Raw genomic sequence first — 23,124 nt, forward strand, 5'->3', positions numbered from 1 at the left:
CCGGAGGCTCGGCCCGGGTAGACGTGGCCCAGCTGGGTGGTCTCCAGGGCAGACAGGGGCTCCGTGATGGAGCCGCGGGTTATGTAGTAAATCTCACACATTTAGAGCAGCCAGGGCAGGCTCTGGTGTGAGGTGAGACCCCCAGGGCGTGGTGGGATTGAGGCGGGGTTCCCGGAGGTCCGGCCCGGGATGACCTGGCCCAGTTGGGGTTGGGACACAGGGCGGGCAGGGGTCCCTCAATGCAGCCGCGGGTAAAGTGCGGGAATAACTTTGACTCTCTTACGATAGCCACGGCTGGCTCTGGGGGTGAGATGAGACCCCCAGGGCGGGCTGGGATCGAGACGGGGGTCTCGGAGGCCAGGCCTCACCCCTGAGGGTGAGGCCTGGCAGCCTGACGCCGGCCTGGCAGCCTGACTGGTGGTGGTGAGGAGGAGGGGAAAACGTTGGAAATTCATCCCGGGGACCCTAGGTAGTAGCACCCCGGCCACGAACAGCCCTCCCAGGGCAAGTACACAGAGGTCGGCGCTGATCTCCGGAGCTTCCCCTAGGAGATAGGAGGGGGGTACCTCCCCGCCGCCATCCACCTGGCCACGAGCAGAACTCGCCGGGCAACTACACAGAGTTCGGCGCGGCTCTCCTCTCTCCTTTCGACTTTAACCTCGAAATTATATTACGACTTTATTCTCCACATTTCGACTGCTTTTCTCGAAATTTCGACTTAAATCTCGATATTGTATTTCGACTTTATTCTCCTTATTATCCGCTTCCGTACGTTTTGAGAACTGGGTAGAAGTAGAAAAAATAGTATAAGCATAAAAAATATAGGTACTTGAGCAAAGTTGTCATTTTGCTGAAATGATCCACTTCATAATCATATATATCATTATTATTATGTATTTATATGTTCATCACTTAAATGTTGCAGCTGGTAAATGTGGAGCTAAGTCCAGCAGTTTTATTTACTGCCAGTCAACTTAATTCATAATAATGCATAATAATTTATCAGTTATTTATATTTGCATTAAAAATCAGAATCTTCAAAGTAACAAGTAATTGAGGTAATGAGAAAGGTAGTGCAGTGAAAAGTTCAATATTTTCCTCTAGAATGTATTGGGGAAGAAGTATAAAGTAGTATAAAATGTAAATACAAGATATAAAAGCACTTCACAACTGAGTAAATGTACTTAGTTACAGTCCACTATTGCAATACACCAGTAGCTCCTAACAAAACTTATTCAGCCTTAAACTGCATATACAAAACAAATAAAATTGTATGAATATAATTTTGCAAGACATTTGAATAAATATGGCTATAATCACATGGAAAAAAGTACACACAAAAAGTGGTTATAGTTCATGTAAAAAGATTAAATTACAGAAAATATAATTGACATATTTGCTGTAATTGACAGAACCAATGAAAAATATATACAATCCAAATATAAAACAATGATTTATTTTATAAAACATCACTCTTTATGAGCCTCACAGTCTATAACTCTGGAAATGAGACTATTATTGTCTTAAATCTAAGACAAACTCACTGTACAAAAAATGCAATGCATGGTGTTGCCATACTTACGGTCGTAACCATATTGGCTTTGCTCCTTATTCATTGCAACATAAAATCCACATGTTAGCTGTAACAAAGAATGGCGTGTGCTTACAAAGCATAAATAGTAATCAGACACAATCTTTCACTGTTTTTCACAGCAATGCAGAGGATTTGATCTGGGGTTGGGAGGTGGCGCTGATGAGGTCTCTGGGGAGACTTTCTCGGGCCTCTTGCATCTTTTTCCTGGCCCTCTGAAAGGCCTCTGACAGAAAGCAAATACAAATAAACATTACAGTTAATACAATTAAGGTACAATGTCGATTTAATATTCATTTTTAAAAATATAGTTTAAATATGAAATTAAAATTTGTCCTTGATCCTGCTACATCTTTTGTTCTGATGACAGAAGTGCATACAGATGCAGCAGCCAGTAGCTCCTCAAATACTTTCTCGCTTTACTTTTCTATTTTTGCTACACACAATTAAAACACATTGTTGATAGATCTGATTTTCTTGTAAATGTTTGTCTTATTTCATACAAAATAGGTCTTAAACAAAAGTGCTTCTAATCATCATGTGTTTTTCCATAGAACATTTTGGCTCCACTTGCCATGAAACAAAGCAAGCCTCTTTTCTTGTGACCTTAGATCTGTTGTTGCAATCCAGCACTCTTTGTAGAAATTGCTCTTCATTCTGCAGATATCTTAAATATTTTGAGCTTAAACGCTGGACCAAACCGAAGAGCTGCACACAACTTAGCTTTCAAGCTGATCTTTAAACCCTGTGAATAACACATTGTGACTGAATGTCTTTACCTAGTATGTTGCAAACAGCTCCTTGCTGACTAAATCCTCCCAGCTGGTCAAAAACTTTCTGCCTCCTCTTCTTCAACATGGCTGCATCAACAAAGGCTCTGAAACATACACAATATAAACACATTAAAGGACACTCTACAGCTATAGTAGAGGGCATTAAAACATTTAGCAGTATGATAGATGATGATGACAAATAACACATTTCACAGAAAGTTTGTGCAAAGACAAAAACTGAGGTTTATAATAATCATTACTGACATATTTAGGGTGTACTCACCTGGCTTGCTGGATGCAGTGCAGATTAAAGGTGACACTTCCTGTGGTTTCAGTGCAAAAGCCAAAGCGGCTCAACCTATCACCCTGCAGCCATATGTGGAAGTATAAAAATAAAAATAAATTTTAAAAACACTTCATTAACATCGTGTGAACATGGACATATATGATGCAGGTTCCTAAACGGCCTTTGCAAATGTGTGACAAAAACTGAATGTAACCAGAACTGTGTTTGTTTACCTCCACAGTGCCTGTACAGTGGACACAAATTATATATGATGCAACTTAAGTAACTTAGTAGTGATCCTACCTTGGGTTTTTATTTAACCTTAAAGTAAAGCAATGCTCCAAATGGCAAAAACCCTGTGATTAATCAGCATCAGGAGCAGCATTTACATGAGTGATGCTGTGAAGAATATTGATACAGAGCTTAAATATTATTATATTTTTTCGTGTTTTTGTGCTTTTTTAAATAATTATATTTTTTGTACATTAATAAAACAATAAATCCGACTGGAAATACAATTTTAAGCAAAATGATTCCGATCTTCACAGAAAACTACTCACAGTTTAACTAACAGCAGCACGATGTGTAGTTTCTTTTGTTTTCTACCTTTTTTCTCTTCACTTCCAATTAGTAAGATTATGTTTTAAATCACCAGATGGACCCATTTACTTAAACTGTGCTGACAGCCACAGGAAAGCAGTGCAACTACTGGGTGTAAATCCAAATCAATCTGTGCATCTTTGAGTGAAAATGATCATCTTACATTTTTCATGTTAGCTCTCAAATACCCAAAGAGCTTACACAGAGGTTTAGGCCTACCTTAAAGGTCCCTGGTATTCTGACATAACTGAGTTCTTCAAGCTCTGGAGATCCTCCAATAAAGAAGCGCCTCAGTGCAGAGACCGTCCCCGTCTGAAGGGGTCTCCATGTATGGCATGTTGTTGTATGCTTACCTAGAAAACACACACACACACACACACACACACACACACACACGCACACAAGACATTAAGCATGAACATACCAGCAAGGACTTGATGAAATGTTCATTAATTTACCAAACATTTAGTTGCTTTGTAACAACAGAAGAGTAACACAGAAAACATTAGTCATAGATAAATAATCTAAATAATTTTTCAAGCAAAAATGCCCAAATATTGTTGATTCCAGCTTCATGAATTGTTACTTATCATTATTCACATTTTTTTTACATTTTCCAGAAAAAAGACAGATGAAATCAAGAAAATAATCAGCTGATTAATCAACAATGAAATTAAATGCCTGCAGCAGTCCTAATTTTAATCTAATAACGTTACAGCATACACAGCATACCAGGAATGGCAGGAAAAAGCAGATAGCCGTAGCCTTCAGTTCGATAGCGCTGCCACGAGTCCAGAGACAGAACCTTGAAGTAGATCACTGGCCACTGCAGAACTGAGTCTGAAACAAGGACAAAACCCATGTATTATTCTCATTTCTTGAACGCAGCACAAATAAAACAAAAATTACTCACAAATAACTAATGCCTGAAACAAATTCTTTAAACTTAGTACTCCATGGCTGATACTCACCTTCACTCTCTTTTTCACTCATGTAGAAAGCCTCAAAGCTGAAGGGAAAACTGAAGAAAGCTACATTTTCCTGTGGGCATAGAGAAGGGTTTACAAATCTAAGCAGCCACACTCTCAAGCTGATCACAGGTCTCTTGTATGGTATACACACCTTCCCTAATGTTTTGGCCCGGCAGGTGTGAGTAACCCCCGAGAGAGCCTGAAATGGCAAGCTGGACCAATCTTAAACAAGAAAGAATAATACAAGTCAAGGAGGTTAACTGAATTTAGTTTAACAGATTTAAAATGTCTCAACAACACCTCAGCATGCCGACGTAACTTGTGTGATATGCTGAATGTGACTCACTGTTGGGCATTTCCATGAAGAAGTGGATGTATAAGTTATCATATTCAAAGCCTTTGGCTGAAACTTTGGAAAAGGAGGAAAAAGGGGGAGATTTAGGCAAGATAGTATAAACAGATTATATACACAGTAGTGGTGACCAAAGCTGTCCTACTCACCAATCTCTCCATTTATCACGTAACGCAGAATACCTAAAGGAGGCTAAAGGAGAGAGAGATAGTCAGTGCAAAAGTCCCAGCCTCTTATTTTAGGTCCAATGATAATATTTGATCATTTCAGTAATTTCCAAGCAAAGATGTTAATTAATGAGGAACATTTTGGCTCCAGCTTCAGAGATGTGAAGATTTGCTGCTTTTTGTTGTCACATATGACAGTGAGTAGAAAATCTTTGGGTTCGGATGGCTGGATAGACGCCAGCTGGTAACCAATGTCAACAGTTAGGCACTGATATTTTGTTGAATTTAGGTTGTTGCATCAAATGAAAATAAAATCAGTGTCAGAATAACATGTAATGCCAACGTCAATTTGACGTAGAATACTGACAACAGATACACTGATATTTTGGTGGGTTTAAACCCAACATTATTCCAACCGTCTCATGATAAAGTCAACTTTATGTAAAATAACAACATTTAGTCGTGAGGAATGGAGACCACTCTGCTGGCTCACTCATTTCTATTTGCATTGGCCTATTTATTTATGTATTTCTTGACCTTGAATGTAGTTGTTTTTTGGTTTTTTTTAATGTGACTATTTGTATGTTTTTATGCATATGAGCTGCTGGTCACATTAATTTCCCTGTTGGGATTAATAAAGTATTTATCAAATCAAATTATCAATCAAAACCAAACATCTGCTAAGTATCATAATGTTAATGTCCAGACAAGAAGTAATTCTGAAGTCATTAGGCATTTAAAACATAATCAACCCCGATTTTCTTTCCAACCAAAATTTTACGTATTTAAAACGAAGAATCCAACTTTTTCTGATGTCATATTGATGTCCCGTGCCGGCTGATTAAACAAGCTACGTGAAAATGTGACCTCGGCCTCTGGTAAACTATTATGAGCACTGATCCCTATTTTCAGATCAAATTCAGCTTTAATTACAGTTTGTTAAATGACTTACCATTTCAAAGTCCTGTCCAACAAGGCTGTTGAGGTACTCCTTGTGCCGTACGTACAGCTAGAGACAGAAAAGTGGACGTGTCCATATCATAAAACATGTTGTTTGACTCGATAATCAGTAATATGAACACAAGCATTAAAATACTCCTTAATTCTGCTCTGGTCCTGGAGGAAATGTGGAGATGAACTCACGTCTTTGTACATGTTCAGCTCCCTCTCCTTCTCCTCTGGCTGCATGACTGGGCTTACGTTCTCCACGGTGAGACGCCAAACTTCTCTCTTCTCCCCCTCTGTTACAACCCTACACAACAGCACACACATCAGACTGGTTTTCTTTTAATTAATCAATAAATATGATGAACATAGTTTCATCATAATCCATCAGAGATATTAAAACCTTAACTGTGAGTCGATGATGTGGCTACAAATTCATAACGCAGCTTTAGAAATATCCTTGCTGATCAAACATTTGTTTTAAAACATGATATCAAAAGTCATCTGTTAATACTGGAGATGCACAGAGTCATGTTGTGAACTCGCCTGTATGGCTCTTTGCCTTTGTTGAAGTCAGGTTTTATAATTACTGTTCCACTGCCATCTGCCTTTATGGTTACCAACAAATATTCGTTCTCTTTCTGGCCAAGCCTGAGAAAGAAAATACATGAAAAAAATGTTTTAGATTTCAAATCATACTGTCAGTGAAAGCAAAAGGTTTCTTCATGTAGTTATTTTCTGAGCTGCAAAACTTACCTCCTAAAGGGCTAAATTGAGTTTTTGAGAACAGTAAAGATCACCAGGTGGAAACTGATGGATGAGTCTGCTTTGATGCGTCTTTTTTTGCCACGCTGCGAGTGTGTTAATGGTCTTACCTTCCAGGGGGGCCCAGATCTCCCATGATGTGCATGGTCTGCATGGCATTATTCACCACATGACGGTTCTTCACAAACTCCTCTGTGGGCTCCCAGTTGACGATCTTTGATTTGGGGATACTAGAATCCCTGCAAAATATGCCAGATCATCCAATCAAAGGACAGTTAAAAACAGTAAACATTACAGGTATTCTCTTTGATGATTAATAAGCATCATTTGGATGAAAGTTAATTAAAGAAATTTGATCCTAAGTTTATTTATTTACACAGTTCAAAGCAAACACTATATGCTCCACAGACAGAAAGACAGTCACAAGGGGAGACTCTAGTTACATACTGACATTTGTAAAACAGAATACAGAATTTCTCCACGGAGGACCACTGAATTAATAAATGAGTGAGCTGTTGTTTCACCTACATGGTACGTCTCTCCTGCCGTCTGTGTCTTATGCTGGTGATCCTTTCAGACAAGAACGTGGGGCTGGATTTGGTTGTGGTCAGTACGTCAGTGGAGTGCTGCTTTCAAGTTAAAAAACAACAAGCTAATTACAAACATAGTTACAGACAGGAATCCTTCCTCACTGACAGCACTCACACTGAAAGTGTAGAGAGAAGTCTGGTTTGTGTGCAACACCAGGGTGTCGAACAAGATTAAATTACCATAAAAAATATCACAGTTTTCCCAATGGATCCTGAGATATGCCTTCTGGGCAACCACTCAAATTTTAATATAAGGAATAGCCACTTCATCAAGCTAACAGAAATCCTACTGCTCATCGCCAAAAGTACATTGCAATAAGATGGTAGTCAGATCCATCATTGCCTGCTGGACTGTGGCTCTCAGAAATGAACAGTTGTATTCCTCTAGAAAAGATAATTTACTCACTAAGGAATAAGATACTTTTTCTATAAAATATGGCAACCTTTTATCAACTACATGGAGAATCTCCCATCCCATATGATTTAATAACGGTCTGCATTATGTCCCAATTTTCACCACATTAGTGTTATAACAGGTTAATGCTATCCTATCTCTCATCCTTTTTACCGTTTATGTTATTGTTGTACTTAACTTTAATAGTTACATTTTTATGCAAATCGTTACGAGCACATGTATTTTATTGTCTGTTCATTTATTTTTGAGTTATTTGTAATGTAAATTGATGTTTTTGTACTGTCAATCTGTGTCTGTGTTGTTTGCTTATTTTGAAAAAGATTTTTTTTTTTTTTAAAATCACAGTCATAACAAATATAAAGATCATGACTAAAATGATTTTTTTTAAAAAAACACCCAATAGAATAAAATCAAATCTAAATCACTGCTGTCGGAAAATGTCTTTTTTTAATAGTTGGTATCTGAGCTATAATTATCACGTAACACCAAAAACTGTGCTAAATAATTAAAAGGCACAAATACAAGAAAGTGCAATAAACTGAATCATTCAAATTTTTTTAATGGCCCTTATTCAGATTCTGTTTTGTTTACAAAAATACACCCCCACTATATGAATAATTAGGAGGATGCATAACCTACCAGCTGGTGGAACGGAAGGCAGGCAGTGTAACGGTCATGATCAGTGTATGTAAAAATCCTGTGGTTACGTCGGCCCTTTGCTTTGCTCAGCGCCTTCACTTCTGTGTGGTACTGACGGTCCAGAGGAGTCTGACACGCTGCCTCGTTCTGGAACAGCTCCATCTCATACTGGGAGCACAGACAGAGACACGGGGGTAAGAAGGTGGGGCTCACAAACAGGACACACAGAGATAAATCAAGATTTTTGCATGACAAAGTAATGGAATAATAGCAAAGTAACCTTTAACTCTTGAACTCTCTTTATTATTATTATTATTTTTATTTATTTATATATAATCTAAAGCACTTTGAGGATGCTAAAAACTCTACCTGACTGAAGAGTTTTTCTTGCCAGCCCACCACCTGCTCCTCCTCATTATCACCTGTTGACAGAGGAACAGAAATGTCAAGATATTAAAATATTTGAGGGAAAAATCCACAATAAACCACGTGCAAATACAAGTTATACACAATATCTATCACATTTCTGCACCCATTCTGGTATTTGATGGTAAATCTTACTTAGTGTGAACTGCAGAACAAAGAAAGACAACACTAAGTGTCCAACAGCCGCCAAAATAGTCAACTATTCACACAGTCAAGAAGTACTGTGTTTTGAGTAAAAGGTGCATTGTTTCCTAAATGTTCAAGTACTTCCTGATACTTGCTGGCAATAACTCAGCTGACAATTAAACCAGCAACTCCTGATATGTTCGAAAGTCAAGCAGGGAAATGTAGAAAATCACCAGTGATAGGGAAACTACATTAAAAGTGTAATTTAATAAACTAATAGCTACTTCACAATGAGAAGTAATTAAACTACTTCTTAACTCTCAAAAAATAGCTTGTCAAAGTTTGACTAGTTTCAAAAAGTAGTTCAACTACATCCAAGGGAAATCATCACAATCTGACTCTGGATTCTCATGTTGTTACACAGAGTTTCAACTGAACTTACAGAGTAAAGTGTTTTGTTGTTGTTTTTTTAGGGACTAGAGCAGGGCAATTGTCACCTAAAGAGAGCTTGAGGATGTTTTAAGGTTAAGATATGGAGCATTATTGAGGTGAATCTGGAATATGCTGAACTTTTAAGGAGGTTCACAGATTGTTTTTTTTTTACCTGTCTGTCCTTGTGAGGTGAGGGTTTCCAGTTCAATGTCTCCTCTCTCTTCTTGGGACAGAGCCTGCTGCTGGTGGTGTTGAGAAAGTGCTGCTATGGAGGTCACCCTCTCTATACGCACCCTGAAGTGGAGAAACAGATGAAAAACATGTTGAAATTAAGTGTCCTATAGCTGCATCCTACAGTGTCAACACTATCAAAAAATAACTGCACTGAACACATAATGGTCCCTTTAATATAGGCGATGTTGGAATTCTAGTTACCTCTTTGTCTTAAATATGTATACGTATATACATATAGATAGATAGATAGAAAGATAGATTGATAAATAGATAATTGTTGTTATTGTTATTATCTATTTTTTAAAAGAATTTCATTTTATTTTTATCACTTTTTTCATTGCTATTATTGTTACTGTTTTGTTATACAAATATGGTTATTTGATTTCTTGTGCTCTTTTTACTGGATTATACAGTAAACGTAAAGTATGCATTCTGTGCCAAAGTAATAGGTGTATTTTATAAAGTCATATCACCATTGTAACCCTTAAAAAGCTGAGAAAACTGGTTGGATTTCATTTAAAAACATGGGGAGAAGGCAACAAGCAAATGACCAAAACATTAGCAAGAAATTAGGTTTTTTTTAAAGTTACAAAAAAATTAATTATCTGAAAATAAGCAAAAAGTTTGCTTTTTTTAAAAAACACACAACAAAAAGACCAAAAAAATGCTGAAAAATCATAATATATATACGTACTTAACATTATTTTAACTATTATGACAACCCTCCCCTCTTTTTAAAATTATTTTTTAGAATCAGAATCAGAATCAGAAAAAGATTTATTGCCAGGTATAGTTAACACAATACGAGGAATTTGTTCTGGTGGGTTGGTGCAACATAAATATAGAAAAAGAAAACAGATAAAATAGAAGATACAAATATAAAATATAAAATATAAAAAGTACGAGTCTTACAGTGCAAAACAAAACAAGTAACACAAGTAACAGTGTAACAGTGCAAGAAACAGAACCATGGAATTAAAGTTATATACAACATATATAGGTAACTTTCTTGCTACCCTTTAATGGTTTCTTGCAATTTGTGGGACATTTTTTGACAAGTTTCTCACTGACTTTTTCCCATGTTTTCGGGGGAAAACAGGTTTCAAGGGTCAAGTAGTTTGTGAGAGGCGTCTGAACGCAGCACAAGAAAACTGCTGTCGATCCAGGTTTCAAGGGGTTCATGTGGACATGAAAAGTATTGATAGGTATGTAATTATTATTTTAAACATCTCTTCTATGTTATGTGTTCTGTATGTTGTCTTTGTGTTATGTGCTCAATAAATAAAATGTTCACAAAAAGACAAAATGTGTCCTGAGACAGGGGAAACTCACCACTGTGAACCCCACAACACCTCTCAGTACTGTTAGCACACTGGGGGTTTGTAGCTAAACTAACCTTAACGTTACAATTAGCTACTTACCTTATTCTCATGTTTTTCACAGCATCCCGGGACCGATACACAGCTTCCCCGGCATCTGTGTTCCAGCTGTCAGCCATGAAGTTTGCGTTAATATTAAGCAAAATGACGATAGCTAGTTATTTTCGTTAGCTACAGTTAGCAAACAGCTACTTTATTTGTCTTTAACGTACTCGCAACAACACGCAGTTTGATAGCTAACTGTTTGCGGCGTTTTCAAAAGTGAAAAAAGTCACTATATAAACACTTGGTTTAATACATATCAGCAAACACAAGAAGCTAAAGAGCCTTTAGCAAAGAAGTTAGCACAGAAAATGGATAATAGTCGTTGCCATGGAGATACGTAGTTCTTCTGGTTTAGATTTTTTTGGCGGTTCGCAAACCAGCTTACATGAGCATTACCGCCATCTTCAGAGCCGGAGCACAGAGCAGTGAAATGGCGATATGGCAGGAAAATGCACGTCTTATTATAATGTTGTGTTTTTGCTTGTTGCAGTGTTGGAAACATTCAACAGACACATCTACACATTTTTATCTTATTTGTTTTGAATTAAACGAATTCCCACATACATGGCTGCAACACTTAAACACCTACAAGTTATACATTTTCTTTTTATTGGATTTTTGCATTTAAGTACAACAAATAAACATATAAAACAGAAATACCCTCCCCAACAACAGGTGCTGCAACAAAACAGATACACAAAAAAAGAAAGAAAAAAAAAAGGGGGGGGGGACAAAACAAAAAGCACAAAACCAAAAACAAAAACGAAAATAACAAGTGAAAGGCGTAGACGGAGAGACGTGGTACAGGGAATAAATGTCATGACAGGGTAGGGTCAGATATTAATATTTGTTAGTGGACAGGTCAGAGTCTCTGTAAAAAAGTATGCAAGGGTTTCCAGAGTTTCCAAAATTTGTCCAATTTATGGTTTAGTTCGTAAGTCAGTTTCTCCAGTGGAAGCAAAGCTGATATCTGAGAAATCCACATATCAACAGTAGGAATCTGCAGCGCAGACCAGCGTAGCAAAATACACTTTTTTGCTAGATATAAAAAACACCTACAAGTTAGATTTATTGTCATTTTTCTTAAATGTGGTTTAAGAAGAAATGAAATTAAAGTTGATCCTGAATCCTGCTACATCTTTTTGGTATCAAAGGAGGAGTTGAGGGGTCTCACAGCCTGCGAATACGTCTGTATTTTTTTCCAGGTGGCAGCAGGGTGAACAGATTGTGGCTGGGGTGGCTGCTGTCTTTCTGTATCCTTTTTGCTCTGTGCAGACACTTCACAGAGGTCACTGATGCTCTGTAGATAAAAAACCAGTGATGTTCTGGGCAGTTTTAATCACCTGCTGTAGAGCTTTCCTGTCCTGGGCACAAACCATGCCAGTTTGTGATGTTTCCAGTCAGTGTGCTTTCTATTGCTCCTCTGTAGAAGTTAACCAGGATCTTGCTCTGGAGCAGGGGCGTCGCCAGGAATTCTGGGCCCCATGAGAACATATCTCATTGGGCCCCATCACTACGGCCCAAGCCAACCCTGTACAATTGTTATAACCACACCTGCATTACCTGATGACCCATTAAAAGCAATAAACAACTATAACTTTGTTTTACACTCCTGAAAAATGTGAGAGGGGCCTCTGAGAGAGACTCCACATTTTTTCTAGAAAGGAATTCTGAATGTTTGTTCATTAACTCAGATAATTTTAGTTAACTTATTGCAGTCACTACTTAAAGAGAAAAAAATGAAAATAAAAAAATAATTTTTATTTCAGGCCCTATAAGGGCCCCCTCCCCACTTGGGCCCTGGGTAGTCAGTCCCACTTTTCCCCCCACTATGACACCCCTGCTCTGAAGTTTAGCCTTCCTAAGTTACCGTAGGAAGTAGAGTCTTTTTCTGTGCTTTTTTTAACCTGGGTGGTGATATGATGATAGGATCTCAGTGAAAGTACTTCCAAGGAACCTATAGCTGTTCACCTGCTCCACTGATGTAGACAGGGGTGTGTGTCTTTAGGTTAGTAGGTTGTTCTCTGCATACCACCCTGCAAGATTGTTGATTTCCTCCCGGTATGAATTCTCATTGTTTATAATACGATCGATGATGGTGGTGTCCTCCGCATACTTCACAATAAAGTTCTCCTGATGTCTGGGAGTGCAGTCATGGGTGTACAGTGTAAACAGAAGGGGGCTAAGCACACAGCCCTGGGGGACTCCAATGTTAAGCACTAATGTAGAGGAGGAGATGTGAATGCCAACCATCTCAGGTCTGCATGTGAGGAAGTCCAGTATCCAGTTGCAGAGTGTTGTACTGAAGCCCAGAGTGTTAAGTTTTCCAAACAGCTGCATGGGAGAGATTGTGTTGAATGCTGAGCTGAAGTCAACAAACAGCATCCTGATGTAGCTGTTGAGTGAAGAGCAGTAGATATGAATCTGTCTGTGAATCTGTTGGTTCTGAAAGCATACTGGTGAGGGTCCAGGCTGGCAGGGATGTTGTCTTGCTGGTGAACCAGTTTCTCAAAGAGCCACTGGGTGGTAGTCATTAAGACTAGTCATTAAGACTAAACACGGTAGACTTTTGAGGTACAGGGATGATGATGGCTATCTTGAGGCAGGAGGGAACAGTCTGTTGTGAGAGTGAGATGTTAAAATTTATTTATATTAACAAGATGATCAGCAAAAGTTTTTAGTACACGTTCAGACTTGTTTGTCAAGCAAATGGGCTTGATTTCTTACAAAAAAAAAAATCGGAGAAAGCCAATGAGCAATGAAAGAGGAAATGACCCAAAAATTTGCAAGAAGTTAGTGAAAACTACAGGAAAATTCCCTGAGTTAAAGAAGAAAAATAAAAATAAAGTTAGAAAACGGTAAGAAGACTTGGAAAAAGTGCTAATAATTCTGTAACATAATTCTAAATATGTAGTTACATTTATTGTTTGCATAGTTTTTCCCTAGCCTTTTTTCCTTTTTCCCCAGACATTTTTCCAAAATTTTTAAAAATAATTTTCTAAATCTACTAATGTTTTTCAATTTGTGTAACATTTCTCACCAAGTTGCTTAGCGTCATCTCCCATGTTTTTGAAGGAAATAGCATCAATTTACACCAACTCTTATATAAAATAATCAGCACTTTTTGGGACAGTTTCTTGTTTGTTTTGTTTCGTTTTGTTTTCTTATTTTCAGGTAATTTTCTTGAAAAATGTTCTGTATTTTTTTCTCATTTTTTCGGCATTTCTTGAGAGAGGGTGGCGGTAGAGGTTTGTCACTAAATAAAAACAAACGAAGAAGAACTCAGGGGGCGGGACCAGACGCCGACGTCTCGGCGCGTCTCGGGACCAATCACACCACCTGGCGGGTCCTGAGTTGTTGTTGTGCTGACCTGTCACACTTTTCTGAAACATTATAAGGGTACTGTACACAAACAGCATGTCGTCGTTTGTGACCGAAGTGCTCGCCAGCTCTGGCAAACTTGAGAAGGAAGATTTGTCCTGCAAAATAAGCAAAATGTCGCGCAAGGTGGAAGATACGAAGGTAATCCTTTAGCTAGCATAGCATTAGCTCCGCGAAGCTAAGTAAAGTTTGAACCAGCGTTAGCAGTTAGCGCTAACACAGAGAGGCATTAAACTTCTCTGATCATTTAGATAACGCTAGCTAGATTTTTACGGTGCTCCCCGAAATAATACACAGCTGCACATAAATGCCAGCCACGTTATTAGCTGATGTAGAGCAGACTGTTCTGTTAATGTTAGTTGCCTTTTTGTTTGCTAACAGTTAGCCAAATGAGTCGCAGGCTCAGTGGTGACATCAGGCTACGTGGCTCTATTATTTTCAGTAAAACTATAATGTTTCGGCTTTTTTTCTCATATTTATCTGCTGTAATTAATTGTAACTTTACAAATTAAAATGTGTGAACACAAGTTATACGGAGAGCTTTTAAAACTACTTTGATAATCATCATGCAAAACGTTTCACGATGTCAGCTTCATAAACGTAAAACTGTGCTGATTTTCCCATTAATTACTTAAATATTGTTAATGTATATTGAAATTATGTTGATGTCTGGATTATTGTTTGGATAAAGCAAAAATTGTAAAGGTGTCACTTTGGATTCCTAATAATTGTGATTGTATTTATCACAAGTTAGACAATTTTTAAAAATTAAACCATCAGCAATGAAGAAAATAATCAGTAAATTAATCCATAATGAAAATTATAATTAGTTAGTAGTTTGAAATAAGCTCTACTGCATCAAATTACAGCAGAAAAATCCTGCTTTTACATTAATGCATGAGAAGGGCTGCAACAGTGTGAGATTTTCATGGTACAATAACCATCTTGAAAAGTTCACCATGATACTGTATTTTACAATCAGTAGGTTATTATTATTGTTATCAGTAAAAGTGACCCTTAAATGATTTTTTTTGATTGAATAAACACTGTATTATGTAGAAACTTAAACCAAAGTATGTTTAAACAGCCTGACAGGCAGTCAAGAAGGAAAGGAGTTTTGCACTGCACACCGTGGTGAGATGCCTTCTCAGGTTGCTTTCCAATACCATAGATAAGCAAATTTACATAGTATGACATGCGTTTTCTTGGTATATCACTGCAACTGTATGCATGAGTAATGACATCTAATGATGCAATATATCCATTGACTCTGTTTCTTTGTGTTTTATTTTCATAGGAGGAAGTGTGTGAAATGATAAACAAGAAGTATAGTGACTTCCTCCCGAGCCTTCAAGGATCTGAGGAGCTGATGGTGCAGGTTGAGGAGGTCTCCAAAGAAATGGATGTCCTTAAAAATTGCATTGAGACTGAGGTATGCATAATACTGTTTAGAAATGAAAGTAAAGCTCAGACCAGGTCACTTGAAAGCAGAGACTGGGTCCAGCTTTCAGGGCAGTACTATAGTTTTTACCTGTTTGTGTTTGTTGACACAGGTGCAGCAAAATATTCACGTGGCTGTGGCAGAATATGCAAAGCTGAAGCAGCAGCTGGAGAAAAACACTATCGTCATAACAATGCTTGGACATCTGAAAGAGGTACAACATACATGGCAGTTAATTAAATAAATTATGAAGTAATATTTTTCACAAATCAATAGTGTCAGGGAGTTTCCACATTACTCCATTAGCCAGTCTATGAACACATCATAGATAGAAGTAACTTCACATCCACTTATTGAAATCATTAGGGTGCTAATGTCACCTTATTGAGAAAGAAATGATTGTAATTCTGCATACTTTTCTATGAATTTCTTTCTCTAATAAGATCATTATAACATTTATTATATGCATTTGTAAACGTCTAGCTATAATTTTTAACAATCTACACGTTTGCATGTTTCTGTAACTGTCACGTCTTCTGTGTGACTCAGTTTCACAGTGCAATGGAGGAGTTCAACAAAGCTTTACTGGACAAGAAGTATGTTGATGCAGCCAACCAGCTGGAAAAGGTGAGAGCTGCTTATTGTGTTATTGTCTTATTTTCAAAAAGAGGAAATTGTGACTGCACTTTTTCACCCAGCATTTTTTCAAATTACATGTATATCCAATCACCAGTAGTGCCCAGTAGTCTTAACCCCAGGTCATCCTGGGAAGTGGCTATATCTTGTTAAATAAATTGACTCAAATGTCAGAGGAATAACTGCAACAGGAAAAAAATGCCATGTGGGTGTGTCATACATGCATGCGTGATTTAGCGTCAGTAAACATTATGCAGAACAAATGAAAGCTAAATAAGAAATGTTATTTTAACAGTAAAAGCTTGTCTATACAGGAGGATTTTAACCACATTCTCATATTTGTTCCGCCTCTCTTTTCAGTCTATAAATAGCACCCTGAGTGCATGTCAATGTACTAATTGATACTGATATGACTTTTTTTTTGTTTGTTTACAGGCAAGAGCCAGTGTGGATTCACTGAAGGGCTGGAAGACGTCCCAGCTGCCACTGCTCAGTGCTCTTAGCTCTGAGTTGACAGTGCAAAGAGAAAACCTAATTTACCACCTGGGAGATGAATGGAAGCGCCTCGTCATCTGGAGATTACCGTCCTCAAAGGGTAAGACATTCTACTTTTTCTTCTTTTTTTTCTTAATTGATATTTTTATTATGCTTTTGTTGTGTCTTTATTGTTTGAGTGAACATGAGCAGCTGACTGCATTAATTTCCTTTGGGAAATGTATTTGTCTGTCTGACAGACCGACATGGTACTAATACATCTATATAAAGTATACTCTGTTCTGTACTTTGCTAATTTTGAACTTTATTCTTAAAAAAAAATTTCATCAAACAAAAAAAAGCCTACATTTTCAAATGCAGCAGCATTCAATGATGTCTTAAAGGTACATTAAACTATACGTAGCATTGCTTTTTTCCATCTGCGTGTAGGTGTATATGTGATACTGATCATACAGAGGATTGTTCAGGCAGCGAATCAATACTCACTCTCACCTTTTACCCAGTTACTGCATTAATTACAGTCATTGTCTAAAAAACAATTAGGGATCCCTTCTACCCAGCTTGTCCAAAATTTAATCATTGATGAATAAACTGGTCTTTTCTTAGTTTGTATATTTCAAAAACATGACAGAAGTCCCATCTGAGTGCAAGGTGTAGTGACTTTTGGATGTGTCATCAGAGCCTGCAGGTATGAAGTCCTTCCTGAAGGTGGAGCTGAACCTGAGCCATGCGTGCAGTAAGGACAGTGAAGAGAAACCACCTGCTCTGCTGCGCTGCGTCCTGCAAGCACTGGCCATCCAGGGAGACCTTCAGCACAAGATCAAACTCTTCAGTAAGAGCAACCAACACTGCTCACTCTTCAATAGGCAGCACTTTCATAGTCTATTAAATCCATTTTCATACCTTCTAGACACTTTTTTTGAGTTACTTAAAAATTTGCACCACACTTTTAGGTAATTGTGTACAACATTTGTACTGAGCGGGACAATTTACAGTTTAAAATTTTAACTACTCAGTGCTCTGCGGTGGACGCTTTTCCTAAGCATGTTTTTGGCATTTCTAAACTCCTTTTTTGTGCTGTATGAGTTGATGTGTGAATTCATACTGTGTATCCACAATAAGCTTAGTATCCTCCGATTTATCGGCCAGATAAATCTATGATCTAGCTCTAAAGCACCATGTGTCCCAGGTCAGAACCCGCTCAGTGCTGATTTCTGTTGTCCCTCAGGTCAGGTGCTGTTGAAGACCATGTTGAAGCCGTTGGTGATTTACCCGTCGCTGTCGGTGAGGGTGACAGAGCAGCCGGGTGAGGGAACCATCCTGGCCTTACAGTGTTTGGAGGAGAGCCTCGACGAGAGATCCACTCCTTCACAAGTCTACAGCAAACTGCTCCTGGTGCTCAGGACGCTGCACTCACACCTGCTAGGTACAGCACAGCCAGGCCCACGTAGAAATTATATGTCATGCTTTAAAGGGTAACTTGGAGGCAATAATATTTGAAAATAGTCCAGTATTGAGCAAGAGCATTGCAGCTGGAAGCCACAAAACAGGCTGCAATGTAATCACTCAGGGCATGCTCACACTTTCAATTAACATCCACTAAAAGACCTTGTTGTTGTTGTTGACTGACTGGCTCAGATTGTTATTCTGTGTCTGACAACAATATGGAGAAGATCCCTTCAAATATAGACCTTTTTGTTAAAGAGTAAGATCCTTGCTGTTACACCAGAAACATCCCAGAAATTCCTAAACCCACCAGACTCCATTTAAAAACAATCTTAAACTCTGGCGGTAGCAATTTTGTTTTATCAAAAAAATAGAAACTTATGCCAAGAACGATAACTACTAACTATAAAAAAAAACTATAACTATTAAAAAAAATTAAAGCCATTATATTCTGGCCAATTTAGTCATCAATAACTGATTAGTCTCCCTGACTGTACCAGATTCTGGCCAGTAGATAGTGGTGTTGACTGCTACCAGGAGAAGCAGAAGTCCCTAGTGTTGATGAAAAAAAAACATCACCCTAAAATTATGATTTATAGGCTACATAATGAATTTAGATCCAAATCCTCTGACTTTAAAGTGTTCAATTTGGGTATCATCATTACATTGCAGAGACATTTTTCTTCAAAATAAAGTCTCAGGAGTGCTGTCCTGTCTGTGGCAAAAACAACTTTTAGTGGATGGAAGCTGACAATGTGAACATGCCCCAAGTGGTTACAGTGCAGCTCGTTTCACCGCTGCCAGCTGCAGCCTTCTTCCTCAATACTGCACTAATTTCTTTAGTCTCTTAACCGCAAAACATGGAAAAATGGGGTCCAGGTTGACAAATAGCAATCTAACCTTTTATAGTTGTCACAGTGTTTTACAACTCGATCATTTCCTGAGTAATGAGATCAGAAGGTGAACAATTTTTAAATTATGATCAGTAAGCAAATAAGTGTGTGTTGTTTTTCAGATGTGTCCATTGGAGACAGAAAGCTGTCAGCTATCTTGGGGGAGCTGATTTGGGAGGAAATTTCCCAGTGCATCATCCATGAGTGTCTGCTCTACTCCATCCCCACCAACAGCAGCCAGCTGGAGAAATACAACACTGTATGCACCCAATAACAGTTTGCCATCATGCTGTAACACATACAGAATTCAGTTTTTACTTTTTTTAAATTTTGTTTTGTTTTCCGTGTTCCAGGTGATCAAGGAAACTGAGGAGTTTGAGAAGTCTCTGAAGGAGATGGAGTATCTGCAGGGTGACTCCACAGACCTGCTCAAATATGCCAGAGACGTCAACTGTCACTTTGCCAGCAAGAAGTGCAAGGATGTCATCGTGGCGGCCCGCAAACTCATGACCTCCAAGATGCACAACACCGTCAAAGTATGTGTGAGCGAGGGCTGAGTGTGAAGAAACAGGAGCGTGGTGATTGATTCAGTTGCTTTACCCTGAAATGGAAAACGGGAAACATCAAACGTGATTTTCTTGGGCTGTTAGTTTCTTTAGACTCTCTGACCCCCTGTCATGACATTCTCTCACGCCACCACTTTTCTGCTTGAAATTTGGTTTTCGGTGACAGATTTTCACTCATTAGGAATTTATTTCCCTTGTGGCAAACTTAAACTTGGGCACTAAATTTTCACTGTTGTATTCCATTGCATGTCCAACTTTACATTAAATATTTCCCAAAATCTCCAGATGTGTTTTAATGCTTCCTTTTGTCCCCCCAATCTTTCCTGTTAGATCACACCAGACTACAAACTGCGTCTTCCCAAGCTGCCTGCTCCAGCTTCAGAGCTGAAGGTGAAGCAAGAGACCACAAAGGACGAGATGATGATGGAGAACGCGAAGCAGCTCTCTGCGTGGAGTCTGTGCCTTCCAGCCTGCCGCATCAGTGAGTCGGTGCAGCAGCTGATGGAGCTGGCACTCAACACCCTGTGTGAAGCCGTCGGAAGCTCCACACAATGGTATGTTACAGACCGAATGCTCGATTTATGCTTCTTTGTGGGGCTCAAATGTCCGCACAGCCACGGTGATGTCATATCAAGAGTCAAGGCCAGTCGAGAGATCCTGTGCGGCCAGTTTTTGTCTGTTTGTGCACATCTAACACTCTCTAACTACCCAGAAGGAGATAGGCGGAGAACCATGTTGTAGACCGTATATTTTGGAAAAGCCCCTATCGGAAAAGCCCCACGCTATTGATCTGTCCTATCTAATAAAGGTTAAAATGCCAAAAAATAATCTTAAAAAACAAAATGTTGCAAAATATAACAAATCTTCCTGTTGTTCTTATCAGTGCATTACAACTCTTCTTCACTGTGAGAAACATCTTCCAGCTGTTCTACGATGTCGTACCGACGTACCACAAGTAAGAATATTTCCGTTACTTTAAGGCCCCTACTCCCTTTAAGGCGCTAAGAGTTTTTTTTTTTTGTTTCTCTGCTAACTCCATCCAGGGAAAACCTGCTCAAGTTCCCTCACCTGGCTGCTATCCAGCACAACAACTGCATGTACCTGGCCCACCACCTGCTCACCCTGGGACACCATTTCAGATCTCACCTGCCGCAGCCCCTCAGCGAGGGCGTTGCAACGTTTGTTGACATGGTGCCCGGATTCAGGAAACTGGGTACGCAAAGAGTTCTGAATTTCCACTTCTACATATGAAATATCAACATCTGATCCGCAGATTGACTTAAAATATACTGAGCACCCTTTTGTCATTTTCTTCCAGGTGCACAGTGCTTCTTAGCTCAGATGAACGTCCAGAGAGCAGAACTTTTGGAGAGACTTTCCACTGCTCATAATTTCTGCAACCTTGATGATGAAGATAACTACATTGCTGCAAGCAAAGCAGTAAGACAGGTGAGAGGAAAGGCCCTGAAAATAATATGTATTGTGTAAATGTGTTATAATAGTGAGTGTGTCATGAAAATGGTGTTTGAGCAAACAGACATATATCTGTATGAAACAGTTCTTTTTTTTCATTTATTCACTGCCTCTTCTTTATACGCTGATGATCTATTTGCATGATTGCAGGTCATCCATCAGCTGAAGCAGCTTGGCACAGTGTGGCAGGATGTCTTACCAGTCAGCATCTATTGTAAAGCCATGGGCAACCTCCTCAATACAGCCATCACAGAGGTCATCGCCAAAATCATGATGCTGGAGGTTTGTACTTTTTTAACATGACGGTCCCTCAACATAAATGTGGGACTTTTCTTGAGCACTGTCAGGCAAAAACTCCCAATGAAGACACGTACGGTAAATTATCAAATAAAATCTAGATGACGAATAATGATAATGAGTTGGTGGATGCCACAAACAAATGAATGTTGGTCACTTAGGAGCCTGGTAAAAAAAATAAATAGATAAAACAGTGGCGTTGAATAACCTTTAAAACAGTGGCTAAGATAATTAATTTCAACACGATTTACACACGGCACGTGCACTAATGTCATTAGTAAGTGTGGGCTCTGATTGCTGCTTCCACTTTGGTTTCAGTCCCAGGTTAAATACCCAAATTTGTTAAGTTCAAACCCTGAAGTGATATTATCTTGATAATTTGTGATGCTAATCTGCTGTATACTTGTTTTATTACGTTACTGATAATCACTGAGGATTTAATTTCCCACTCACCCATCTGAAGGATATTTCCTCTGAGGACGGGGAGCACCTCCACACTCTGTGTCAAACTCTCATCGAGGAAGGTCCGCTGGTTTTCATCCCTCTGGCAGAGGAAAACAAGAACAAGAAGTATCAGGAGGAAGTGCCGCTCTACGTGAGGAAGTGGAGCACCTTTAAGGAGCTGGTCATCGTGCTGCGGGCCAACCTGCAGGAAATCGTCGACAGGTAAGGAAACTGTGCAAATAAATGATAATGTAAAGTTTTTTTTAAAAAAAAAGGTAATTGCAGGTCTTAAAAAACATAATTGATGATAAATCATTGTTTTAAAAAAATATTAATAAGACAGTAGTAAACTAACTTTTATGTGAGTGCATAAAAAGAAAGGCTTTGGTATCCATCATACATTTTAAATAATAATGATAATAATAATAATAATAATAATGCATTTCATTTATAACACTTTTTGTGATACTTAAAGACACTTAACGATCATAAAATATACACAACATTATTTACACATTAAAAGCTCTGTGTGTGTGTGTGTGTGTGTGTGTGTGTGTTTCCTCTCCACAGGTGGGCTGACAGTAAAGGTCCGTTGGCGCTGGAGTTCTCTAGTTCAGAGGTGAAGAATCTGATCCGAGCCTTGTTTCAGAATACAGAGAGGAGAGCTGTCGCTCTGACCAAAATCAAATAAATGAACGCATAAGAACGATACTAAAGCACTTTTTCCTCCTGAGGAAAATATGAGTCATGCCTTTATTCATTTCCATTTTCTGTTGCATTGAATATGCATTTCTCTGTGTGTAGACTGAGCAGTTTGTCACAGAGACATAGTTGCCCCGTCTGATGAAGGTGCTGTCGCTGTGCCTATAAGCCGGTTGTAATCAATCTGTGGGATATGTTCCTTCTCAGCATTCAGACTGCAATTAGTCCCACAGAGATTACACAAAGGCTTCTTTACATCAGCAGCCTCAGTCATATAGCTTTGGGGGTTTACCACAACAAAGCCAACTGAGGTTGTGTAACCAGCGGCCTGCCATCTGTTGACATGTGTGTTGTACCTATCGTTAACATTACTGCACGTTGTTAATTAAACCTCGTCTGTAGTTTGTCTCAGCTTTTCTAAACTGATGTCATTTCAGGAGTTTGTTTGGACCTAAACGTCTCTAAACAACCATTAAGTCCTGTCAAAGGTTATACCCTCGACCTTTTGTCTCTTGTCAAGAGCTTTCTTGTGCGAACCTTAACTGACCTCTTCTACAATGTATTTATTACTTGTCCAAATAAACCAAAAGACTCTTTACAGAACCTTTTCCAAA

General features: G+C 38.7%; 2 protein-coding genes across 3 annotated transcripts; one reads left to right on the top strand and one right to left on the bottom strand.

Moving 5' to 3' along the window:
* Positions 1–1,382: 1,382 nt before the first annotated feature.
* Positions 1,383–11,078, bottom strand: mks1 (MKS transition zone complex subunit 1). Of its 2 annotated transcripts, none has more exons than XM_042499692.2 (18): positions 10,734–11,078; positions 9,251–9,372; positions 8,464–8,516; positions 8,095–8,262; positions 6,979–7,076; positions 6,561–6,689; positions 6,232–6,336; positions 5,884–5,992; positions 5,693–5,749; positions 4,723–4,765; positions 4,568–4,630; positions 4,373–4,443; positions 4,222–4,291; positions 3,983–4,090; positions 3,470–3,603; positions 2,648–2,730; positions 2,371–2,468; positions 1,383–1,817 (listed from the first exon to the last, which is right to left on the bottom strand). In XM_042499692.2, exons 1-18 carry the CDS (start codon positions 10,808–10,810, stop codon positions 1,708–1,710), a joined length of 1,698 nt encoding a protein of 565 aa, XP_042355626.2. In that variant the 5' UTR covers positions 10,811–11,078; the 3' UTR covers positions 1,383–1,707. The 2 variants fall into 2 exon arrangements, with proteins under 2 accessions (XP_042355626.2, XP_042355625.2); XM_042499691.2 differs by having other exon boundaries at positions 6,979–7,079.
* Positions 11,079–14,028: 2,950 nt separating this feature from the next.
* Positions 14,029–23,113, top strand: zw10 (zw10 kinetochore protein). The gene is made up of 16 exons (XM_042499027.2): positions 14,029–14,258; positions 15,415–15,549; positions 15,671–15,772; positions 16,108–16,185; positions 16,630–16,789; positions 17,369–17,521; positions 17,918–18,115; positions 19,151–19,287; positions 19,382–19,564; positions 19,925–20,148; positions 20,478–20,549; positions 20,638–20,807; positions 20,913–21,043; positions 21,218–21,349; positions 21,828–22,030; positions 22,379–23,113. The coding sequence occupies exons 1-16, from the start codon at positions 14,154–14,156 to the stop codon at positions 22,497–22,499; spliced, it is 2,304 nt and encodes a 767-aa protein (XP_042354961.2). The 5' UTR covers positions 14,029–14,153; the 3' UTR covers positions 22,500–23,113.
* The last annotated feature ends 11 nt before the right edge of the window (positions 23,114–23,124 follow it).

The sequence above is a fragment of the Plectropomus leopardus genome, chromosome 15 (genome assembly GCF_026936395.1).
Source record: "Plectropomus leopardus strain MGB_pleo_1.0 chromosome 15, ASM2693639v1, whole genome shotgun sequence".
Classification (NCBI taxonomy): domain Eukaryota; kingdom Metazoa; phylum Chordata; class Actinopteri; order Perciformes; family Serranidae; genus Plectropomus; species Plectropomus leopardus.

Excerpts from the sequence above, each read along its gene's own strand:
- zw10 (XM_042499027.2), top strand. The coding sequence starts at position 14,154 with ATGTCGTCGTTTGTGACCGAAGTGCTCGCCAGCTCTGGCAAACTTGAG. Across the intron at positions 19,565-19,924 it reads AGATGCACAACACCGTCAAA|ATCACACCAGACTACAAACT; the intron begins GTATGTGTGAGC and ends CTTTCCTGTTAG. Across the intron at positions 21,350-21,827 it reads CCAAAATCATGATGCTGGAG|GATATTTCCTCTGAGGACGG; the intron begins GTTTGTACTTTT and ends ACCCATCTGAAG.
- mks1 (XM_042499691.2), bottom strand. The coding sequence starts at position 10,810 with ATGGCTGACAGCTGGAACACAGATGCCGGGGAAGCTGTGTATCGGTCC. Across the intron at positions 2,731-3,469 it reads GAATACCAGGGACCTTTAAG|GGTGATAGGTTGAGCCGCTT; the intron begins GTAGGCCTAAAC and ends ATATGGCTGCAG. Across the intron at positions 2,469-2,647 it reads CACTGCATCCAGCAAGCCAG|AGCCTTTGTTGATGCAGCCA; the intron begins GTGAGTACACCC and ends TGTATGTTTCAG.